General features: G+C 37.4%; 1 protein-coding gene across 1 annotated transcript in view; it reads left to right on the top strand.

Annotated features, from left to right (window-relative positions):
• The window catches only part of LOC107564431 (transforming growth factor beta receptor type 3-like), a 137102-nt gene that overhangs the window by 120557 nt on the left and 5440 nt on the right, over positions 1-11105 (top strand). The window contains exons 14-15 of the mRNA XM_016249523.1: positions 896-1055; positions 5405-5512. Of these exons, the coding sequence (XP_016105009.1) occupies positions 896-1055; positions 5405-5512 (268 nt within the window). The remainder of the gene's footprint in view (positions 1-895; positions 1056-5404; positions 5513-11105) is intronic.

Below are 11105 nucleotides of genomic sequence, written 5' to 3'. Positions count from 1 at the left end.
CTGGTTAACATAAACTGTAGGTGTATTGGCTTTCACACAATCAGACTGAAAATCAATCAACTGTATTATCATTTACCAAATCAAAATTAGCTGCACTGTGTGTGTTTGTTTAATTTTAAGCTGCACAGGGTTATCAGATCTCATTAAGTCAGAGCACAGGAACGCAGATAACTTATTGACCCTAGGACATATTTTTAGAGTAGTTGCTTTATTATATGGACAAGATGAACACAATCTTTAATTCATTTATATAGTCTGTTTGACTTTGCTGTCCATCCTAAGAGTTGCTTTTCGATTCATAGCCTTGGCACGGGCCACTCTACACCAGCTGCTAGCATCAATCCACGCTCTCTGAGTGCGGGATTCGTAAATCTTAGGTTACTTCTGTTACCATCCACAAATCTCCAACTTTCACTGTCCTTTTTCAAATTTTCCTTCCTCCCTCACATCTAGCCATAATCATTTTAATCTCCTGCATTTTCAGACGCTCTAATCATCATATTGCACGTTAAGGTTGTTTATGTCTCACCTAACATGATATTGAAAGTGACTCATTGTTTGGTCGTAGATGTTTACAGTTCAGTCATAATCTGGATGAGGATAAGAGACGTGACATGTCAAACCATATAAACTGTGTATGAAATTAAGTGCTTTCTCTGCGAAGAGCGTGTGCTCAGTTTTATATATATATATACTGTATATGCATTAACCCTGCATTAACACCCCATTTATACATGCAGAATATCTGTTTTCTGTTTGCCAAATTGCAACAGACTCCAAAATCTGGCCTCTAAAGGAAGTGCAGTTTTAAGCCTGTTGATTGTAGTAAGCTCTTTTATCTCATGAGTGAGGTTCATGATGTCCTTTGAGGATTGTGGTATTTCTCTCTTTGTAGTGTATGCTACCAGATGAAGCCTGCACTTCCCTCAGTGTGGACAACATCCTTCTCATGATGAGGAACACCAAGACCATCACCAAGCCAATGGTGGTCATCTCCGACAACACACCTGTCACTGTTAACGTACCTGTGGAGCCACCTAGTCCACAACATCCAGGTAAATACCACATAAACAAATACAAATAAATATTCCAATAAAAAATCCACAAAAATCAATCCTTTGAAAAGTGTATTTAAAATCATGTGCATTCACATGAGATGAAGACTCCAGTCATTTCAGTCTTATAGAAGAAGCTATTTTATTTGTATTTTTTGAGGCTTAGATATTTTGAAGAACGTGGCGTATGTGAAGCATCATGGGAGAATGTGTGTGTCTAAAGTTGTATATGTGTCAGTCACTCACGGATCACAGGCCTTATCTTACTTTGTGGTGCATTACTCCCATCTGGAGTCTTTGAATATGTGGTAGTGTTAAGTATGTGTGTATTTGCATGTGTCTGTTTATTGTGCTTTCAGTGTGGTTTGAGAGTATGTGTGGTTCATTAGAGATGTGGGAAAAGGGACTCATAGATGCGTCAGATGAGTGCAAAAAGACCAGGTTTCCAAATCTGGATAGCATTTGTTTTCACTTAAACATTCTTTATGGCCTTCCTTTCCCATACAGAGAGAGGGGGAAAGGGGAGTGGAGGATAAGGAAAAAAAGTGAGAGTGATAAAGGAAAGGGCTCTTATGCACTGCATACCTGCAATCTCATTTGCGGCAGAGTGCATTTGCCATAGATAGATTGTGTAGCATACTCGAGTACAGCAGGGTGGTGTCTAAACGTTTCACAAAGAATTTTAATTTAACCATAACTGATTTGTTCTCTTCCCTGCATCCTCTTGGCACCACTGCACCTATTGCGATTAGAGTCAACATTACTGACTCGCAGCCTTAATGAAAATCATTCTGGTTTAATAACACAATGTTGCTGTGCTGCTTGTAGCAAATGGACCATGTGTCTATTAGTCACACTTGATTAGGGAAATGATTGCCACTCCTGACGGATGCAAGCTGGGATTTTACCCGCCCCAAGTCAAGTCTTATGTAGGTTTAGTTGTTTCTGAAGAAGCAAAATCAAAGATCAGTTCCATAGCATCAGAAGACACATACTTGGGAAATCTGGAGTAAATTCAGATTGTATGTTAATTCAATGTGAATCCAGTGTGGGTTTATTCTTCATAAACAGGCTTGTGTGTGTTGCCGACGCCAGGATTATTTTCTCTGGTGTGGATTAGGTAAACACAGATATGCCATAAAAGTAATGAAAACAGTTTTTGCATCTGATTTTGAACACAAAGACGACTCTTGTACAGACATGGCAGAAAAGCAACCTCTCAAAAAAGGCTCAAAGTGCCGCTCTGGACAGGATCCCAAAGTATTTGGCTTAATCTACAAATCAAAGAGGGCCGTTTGTGGGAGTGCCATGCTTTGTGAAAAACACAGCTGAACAAAACATTGCCATCCGAAAACAGATTTATGATCAGAAAACAAAAATAATTCCCTACCCTTTTGGTCTAAAACAGAGGTACAAACTCAAATTAGATTGTTTTAAATGTCTTAAAGGGGTCATGAACTGCCTATTTTGTACTGTTCTCTGAGGTCCACTTATAATGTAATCAAGAATTTTGCATCAAAAAGGTCCAAGTTAATATACTGACGTGGTCTGGATCTTCATTATAAATAAAGTTCATCCACTCTTTCCTAATGTTGGGATCAGAAGGAAGGCAATGCAAAGACTGTGTTTTTCCACAACTTGGCACTGCACAGCGTCTTGTTGTCTTTGGAGCCGTCTTTATCATTTGATACTGCATAGACCTGCGTTTGCCTCTCTCATTATTTACCCACTACGTGTGTGAATCGGTGGGCAGATTAATTATAATAAACAGGCAGTGATGTTGAAGCAGGCATTGATCTTCTGCGGAGGCGGGGTTTAGCCACTATTACTTAATAAAGTGGCACATTCTACAACCTGTCGCTTTGGCAGATTGACTTCAATATAAGTGGTAGACTAATGAGAAAGTTTTGAGTTCTGAAACTTACAGGATATTTTTATAGCACAATGACCTCTTATCTGTCAAAAGATCAAGAGAATTTTGATTTCTCAGTTCATGACCCCTTTAATTTGAATTTGCTGGTAATCAAGTCCAAGTTAAAGGTATTATGAATACAACAAACTTTATTAGGAGATGCATGACAAATTAAAACAATATGTGTTTTAAAATCGGCTCAAAATATCAGCATGTTTGATATCTTCCATCTGGACAGGTTTAGTCTGTCAGGCTGTGGCCATCATACACTACACAATATTCAGTGAAATCTGTTAAATCTGACAGCCCAAAATCTGCTGACTGGTTCTGACTTCAAGCACTGAACTAGCAATGATTCCTACAGAATGCAAATCGGGGGAAAACTGTCTAAAAGTTGAGTAGTGTATTCCAAACCTTATGAAAAAAGAATGTTCAACAATGAAAATTAAGTATTAAACCAAACCATCAGAGATAAAACACAGCTAAAGCAGATGAAAGACAGATAAACAGATAAAACTTGATTTGGGACAAAAACTGGTTTTGATCTTTGTGTAATTAACCTCTTTATATGACAAGAATTGGGAATGATGTAATCAACAAGTTTTTTTTGTTTTTTACTGTCTGTGTGATTGGATTCCAACTTCCATGGTAACTTGTGGCTTCTATGAAATTATATAACACTACCTAACGACTGTCTTCAAAGGTTTATATTTTTGCTAAAACAGTTTTTCTCAATAAATAAAATAAATGGGATTTTTACTTCTAGAACTTCTGTGCTCTATACTGCTGAATCAGGCAAACACATCATCTTGTTGAAGTTTGTCTCATCTTTGTCCAAAAAATACACACAAAAGTATTGTTCTTGCGCTTAAGTTTACTTCCTTTCTGAAACCCAGCTAGCTCTAAAAAGGGTGAAGTAAAGAACCGCACAAATATGTTTGACACTCGGGAGGAGATATTGGGCGGTGGAGACTACATAGAAATGTAGTCCAAGTCATTAGGGCTAGTTCATTTACTTTCCTCTGAGATACTGTACAGGGATTGTGGGTGGAGTAGCTCAGCCAAACTTATGGCAATGGCAAAGTAAACCACATCCCTGGCTCTGAGCTTTGAGCTGACATAGCTTCTCCCAGGAATCCTCTAAACATACAAGCTTTTATTCCCTGTTCTGTTTTGCTTCCTCTTGTAAGCCTGAAATGCAGTACACTGTGAGATTCTACTTTATTATTGATTTTCTGCTTTGCTTAAAGGGATAGTTCACCATTATGACTTTGGAACACAAGAAGACAATATTAGGAAAATCAGTGGAATCTAATTTCAGTGTATTAAAAGGCATTTTTCATGTTGTTAAGCTGATGATACACGGGGCAACTTTTTGAGCAATGTTGCCGGGCAACTTTGGGCAATGTTGTCGCCAACGGGCAACCAGATGAGACACAGGGCCCACGACCGATTTAAAGTATCCAGATAGACATTTGTTATCCATTCTCAATGTGAAAGTGCCCAAGCAACATTGCTTTAAAAAAAGTTGCCCGGCAAAATTGCTCAAAAAGTTCCCCCGTGTATCATCAGCCTTAGGGTATGTAAAATGTATGGTTATTTAGAACCATAAATAAAAGTACTTTTCCCAAACCTTTGAACAGTAGTGTATTTTTTTTTAATACTCCCTCCTTTGCCCAGGCCTCAAAAACACATATATAGACAGAGGTGTTGATGGCTAGCTTTATATTTTTTAGCTGCCCTCCACAGATATGATATAGGGGATGATTGTAATGGTGATTCAGGGTAAAGGGTAAAGCATGAGGTGGGAGCTGTTACATAGCGCTCACTCTTGTTGTAACAGAGCGCTCCCGCGATAGTCTGTAATCAGTCTGTCAGAGGAGATGAAAATTTGAAGGTGCTCTTTCTGAGAATAGCCTCTATTGTGCCTGGGATTTTGGCGCTGGACCAGACAGGCTATGAAGCTGGCGGCCACACAGGGTCTATTGTGCTGTGTGATCAGTGATCATTAGAGCTAATTAGAGCTCTGAAAGTCATTCGGTTTCTGGCGCAAGTCCAAGGAGATGCTTGGCTTGCTCACGGATGCCACTGCAAAGCCCATATGAAGCATGAGCTCTTAGTTTCTACAGTACGTGGTCACCAATCACTTACAAAAGACAGCATGTAAACATCATGAACCACAACATGCATACTATCCTGAGATAAAACACAGGTTCACCATTCTGTAATATCCAGTTAAATTTACAATTAAAAAAAAATCCCAATTGCTACACTCCTAATAGCGATGTATCAAATATTTACCAAGCTGTACTGAAACCTCGACCACAGAGTGAGACATTTTAACTGCTACATGCTTAACAGACATAATTTAATATATTTATTATAATATTATTTATTACATATTATTACAATATTTATTATTACATTTTTCTTGCAGGCATTATATATTTCTTGGACACCCCAATTGTGGTAGGCATCGCTTTTGCTGCCTTTGTGATTGGAGCCCTTCTGACTGGAGCACTATGGTTCATCTACTCGCATACAGGTGAGAAAATACTGCATATTCACATCACAGCCTTGAACTCATCTGACCATTGTTCTTATTCCCTGCATCACATTAATTAGTACTGAGAGTTATGCATTGTGTCATTTATCATATTGTCAAATTGCTGGACGGTCAGCAGTATTTTGGGTACAATAGCCCGAAGGGGACTGGAATTCCCCCTGTCCGCTATGAGGGTGTCTCCAGGCCTCACAGGAAAATACATATACAATCCTCCCTCTGAAAATGCCAAGATTCACCCGCCCCTCCTCCCTGCATTGCCCTGTTGTCGCCAGGCCGACGACCTCTGTTGACCCTCCAGAGGAAGCACATGTGCTTTCTTAGTCCCCGTTTCCGGTCTTTTGCTTTCCCGCTAGTCCGGCCCCTGGTTTCTGTCCTCAATGACGTTGACCTGCTACCGTTTCATGGCGCTTGATTGAAGGGAGTCCCATTTTGAACACCGTTCCAGAATCTGTAGTTGTGTAGGCCGATGAATATCAGGATGTTGTCAGAGGATCAAAGCCTTTCTGGATTTTATCTATTTTTTGAGTTTTTAGAACATGTATATCTTGGATATATCCGTGTCTTGACATAAAAGGAGTCATGTTTAGCTTTTATTAGCTTTAATTTTTATTCCAGGTTTTTTTTTTTCCCTCAAAAACATAAATCAGTGTAATTTTTATTAATATTGCCTGTGGTATTCAGTTGGGATGACATTATCCAGCTGTGTTTCTGCTCACTGTTGTTAAATGGGCCTGAAGAGCTCAGATCAGGTAACCCCAGAGAATTTATTATTATTTGCCTGTTTATACTGGCATCTCAGATCAGGGTGGCACTGTTAAATTTGACTACCCTCTAAGTTCATTTAAGATCAAAAACGTGACTTTTTCTTGTCAGAAACAGGTGTTAAATGTTCAAATGAAAAGAAAAGAAAAGTGTGGTTGTGGTGTAAGCTCTGATCATTCCAACCATGTGTTTCTCATAATGGCACTGATTAGTTCATACAAGCTAAAGGCCTATCAAACCACTGTATTATAAAGTATTCAATCATATTACTAAAATAGCCCTATATGGAATCTTTTTTTATATATATATATACTGACGTTAACCCCAAGTTCTTTTCATGTTTGGTATAGCCTAAATTATAGACTCATGTCAGATGAAAAAAAAATGCTAAAAGATTACAAATTTGAAAACAAGGTGGTGCTTTTCCCCCCCTGGGGAGTGCAGGAAAATGCAAGATAGAGGCTTTGGTGAAATGAAAGCAAAAGGCAAAATCCTCTTTTTCTCTGTCAGTTAGACCGACAGAATTATCGTCTGTTTTTCCCTAGTGCATGACTTTGGCTGTCTCAAAGACAAATAATAGTCCCTGTTGTTTAGTGTAGTGCAGGACAAGGGTTACAGACTTTTTGTTGCCAAGAACCCCTAATTTAATATTGTGATATTATTAGGAAAAAATGTTGTTTGAAAAATTGAAATATGTGGCTTTTGTTTTTAGTACATTTTCATTGTACTAAAGCCAAAATGTGATTAAAATATTAAATGGAAATAATTTTGTTAATTAACAGCATGTTTTGGTTCCTCCTTGCTGCTTCTGGGAGTCAACCAGAATGTGTTTTATTTATTTTCAATTAAATTATTTTTAATAGATTTTAGTTTTACTGAACAGTAACAACAGTATAGTGTTAAATGCAGAGCACAAATTCCGAGTATGGGTCACCATACTTGTCCACATATCACTTCACTTCACTTCACCATAGTATAGTATAGTATAGTGCAGTAAAACATTCAGTTCACACTTAATGCACATCCTTCACTGTTTTACACCAAAAGAGTGATGCGTATAATAAGTACCTGATTGTGAGTACATAATTGTAAAACATACATTGTTCCATACATTAGGGATGCTTCTATTTTAGGGAAAGCTACGTGTGGAATGTTGCAGGAGTCTGTTAGAAAACAGCTCCTGTAATCCTGTCACCATCCCTGTCGTAGATCACACTGATAGGTTAAGGACGCTGCCCCTGTGCATACAGAGTGGGAGTTACACAATGAAATGACACGATCGAGTGGAAGAGGTCAACAAGCTGCCATCAAACTCTTTCTCACATATACACCAAAATGCATCTCTGTTTAGGGTAGTGTTTCATATAATTATATAACCAACATATGTTGTTAGTCTGCGTGCTGCCACTGTGTACGTTCGCAAGAAGATTGGTTGTAAAAGAGAGGTGTACAGAGGCAGATAAGCCTCTGAGTCTAGTACACAGTGCTGGATGAGGAAATAGGCTGTTTTTAGCTGGAGCTCTTGGCAGCACATCTCTGGCACATATTAGCAACAGAGGGGCCTAAAACAGGGAAACAGACACGTCCAGTTGAGCTGAGAAGAGAAGCGCACACAAACACACTTACTATTTACAATAGTGGGTTGGTGGAATTTATTTACAGATATTTTATAGAGATTTCGGATGTATGTAGGAGAGCAGAGTGCTTAATATAATATTGATATTTTAATCAAATGGCATGCAAAGCAAACCTGGAATTTGATTAAAAACTGTTCAACTCTCTGTCAGACACAAACTCTCTACAAGATGAATTAGATGCATTCTTACTTGCCGCTCTGCTTCAGAGTTGAGGCCCCTGATAGAGGAATGTTTATATCCATCTAGAACAACAATCAGTGAAGACAAAAAGAGAAGAATGAGATAGACATAAGTCTTGTTCCAGAACTGAGTATACAACCTCCTTAGATGCCTTTTTTGTCCAAATTCAAATACACCATTGCACTTTCCTTAAAGGGGTCATATGATGCTGCTAAAAATAACATTATTTTGTGTATTTGGTGTAATGAAATGTGTTTATACAACCTTTAATAACAATACCTGAAATGCTAAAAATGCACAATCTGATCATTTATTCATATTCATTTTGATCAATGTATTTAACAAATGTAACATCATGAATTTTGATAGGAGTCATATGCACAACCTTTAATAACAATACCTGAAATACTAAAAAATAATATTATTTGATTATTTATTCATGTTCATTTTGATCAATGTAGTTAATGACTGTAACACCATAGATTATGTTTCGCAAATAAATTGTTTTTCAAATAAATTGTATTGCAAATAAATCCTATCAAAATATGATTATTATAATCACCAGTCTGTTAACATTTGCACTTCCTCTCTGTTTGCTGACACGTCATTCTTACTGTTGAGACCCACCACTGTCATGTCATCGGCGAACTTGATGATGTGATTCTAACTGCTGCTTAAGAACACAGAGAATGGACATTTAATGTTAAATATACTTTTTTTTAAATTTAAAATAAACATTAAAAAGTGCTATGTTCTTCTCAAATAAAAAGCATTTCAACAAAAAAATAGAAGTCAAATTATAATTTAAAACTTAAATATGTATAATTGTAGAATATAAATAATAAACAGCAAATAATTATTAACCTTTGAACTTATTATTATCATTATCATTATTATTATTATTATCACTCATGACAAGAAGAGTCCCCTGTTTTCATTACACTTAATCAAAAAAGTCTCCATGTCTTCAGTGAGTAAAAACGTAACTTAAATAATGGGTCTCTGTTTAATAAATAACAAATTCAAAACATAAAGTGGCTTCATCACAAAGCCCATTTACAACACCCAATCTAAAACGTAATTGGACTGTCAATCAGCCAAAAATACTGAAAACAATAAAAGATTACAACAATTTTAACCTGCAGTAGTAAAATGTGAAAGACATGCAAATAATCGAGATTTACAAGAAACCGTTTAACTTAATATATGAATTAATAGTTCACCACATAATGAGAGAACATTTCAGGTGTCCTACCGTGTTCTCCGCCATGTTGTTATGATTTAATTACCCCGCCCACCACTTCCGGTCTAGATCGGGTGGTCTGGATCGTGTGGCCTGAAACGTGTGGGTCTGCGGGGCTGCAGCTGGATACTATTGCAAGCGTGTGACAGAAATGTTACGCCTCTTACCACATTGTGATGATGCCCTGTCAGGCCGGAGCGATGATTCAAAAACATGAAAACCCATTATAAACGAGGCATTCGTTGCATCCAGTGGGGACATAATTATGGATTATAATGACTTATACTGTCTTTTTACGTGTTGCGTTGCATCGCGCCGCGTAAACATACAACCATGTCTGCATTTGTGCTCGGAGAAATGACAAACAACAAGCCCTACTCTACACTGCCCAAAAAACTCGCTTTAAATATATAAAATATAAAAACTCTTTAAATATAAAAAACATACTTTTTTGTACAGAACAGAACAGCCGGCATTGTAGTCTACTCTACCAGGATCTGTAAACAGTCCTCCATAAAATGTGCTGCACACATCTGAATATTCGGGTTGAAGTGTTCTGGAACAGTGTTGTAAATACAACTTAACCACTAGTCTAGTTCTAGTCGTGTCCATTTTTGGAAGGCCAAACAAAGTAGTTTCGCTTTCACAACGAAACACAGAGCGGCCTAGAGTGAGCAGAGGCCGGGGGATAAAGCGAGGAACGGCCGGCGGGCTGAGTGAGCAGAGGCGGCGGATTTGAAATCGCATCATATGACCCCTTTAAGAGAAAGCAATTCAAGACCAGTGGTCATTTAAACCAGTGTTTCCCAAACTTTTTTTAGTCGCAGCACCCTTTGGAAATTTTAACAAACTTGTGGCGCCCTGCAAAATAAATTTTGTCACATTATTTGAATTTCTAACTTCGATATGATCATTTGAAAAATATAGATATTCGGTACAACAGGGAAGAACTGCAGAATATAATGTCATACAGATATTTTTTATATTATTACAAAATTTTGTCCATCAATGGTGGCAATCAGTAGGCTAATTTCTAATGAAGAGACCAATTTATATGACAGATTTGAATGTAGGCTTTTATACAAAGTATGTAAATGTACATACAGGATGTGTAAACATTATTTAATTACCATTATAACTAGCTATCTCACAAATGTTTGCTCACTCTTTTTTTATATTTTTATTTTTTTTATTTTACAGTGGGGTAATTTTGGTGCAGTAGCACGAGATAGCTTGATTTCTAACTTTGAATTGAATAAAAAAATTACAAGCAAGCAGTCAGAAATAAAATAAGAACAAATAAAGAAATTAATAATGATAGCACAAATAAAAAATAACGAATTAAATAAATTGCTTTTTAGTTTTTCAGGTAGGTCTAACAGTAGGGTTAAGATATTTAACTTTTTTTCTTTTTTTTTTACCAATTATCCAAGTAATGTTTAGTCCTAGAAAGCTATTATTATCAGAACACGTGAGCATAACATAGTGGTTATCAGATCAATGAATGAGAGGGCAGCGTTACCAGAGTTGCCCATATACCACACCATGTTACAACACAGTAGGGCTATTGCAAACAGAAACAATACTGTACTACATAGATGTTTCCTATCGACTTTGCTGTTCCGATTCGCATAAATGGTATACGAGTGGAGCAACTGAGCGAAGCGCACACGCATAGAGCGGGATAATACACAGAGCGTCACACCACGTGAAAGTGAAACCTGAGCGGTGAACTAATTTTCGGCAGCCG

Source organism: Sinocyclocheilus grahami, unplaced genomic scaffold (assembly GCF_001515645.1).
Source record: "Sinocyclocheilus grahami isolate Dianchi unplaced genomic scaffold, SAMN03320097.WGS_v1.1 scaffold934.1, whole genome shotgun sequence".
Lineage (NCBI taxonomy): Eukaryota > Metazoa > Chordata > Actinopteri > Cypriniformes > Cyprinidae > Sinocyclocheilus > Sinocyclocheilus grahami.
Note: the sequence above shows the minus strand (reverse complement) of the source record. Positions and strands in the feature narration are given on the sequence as shown.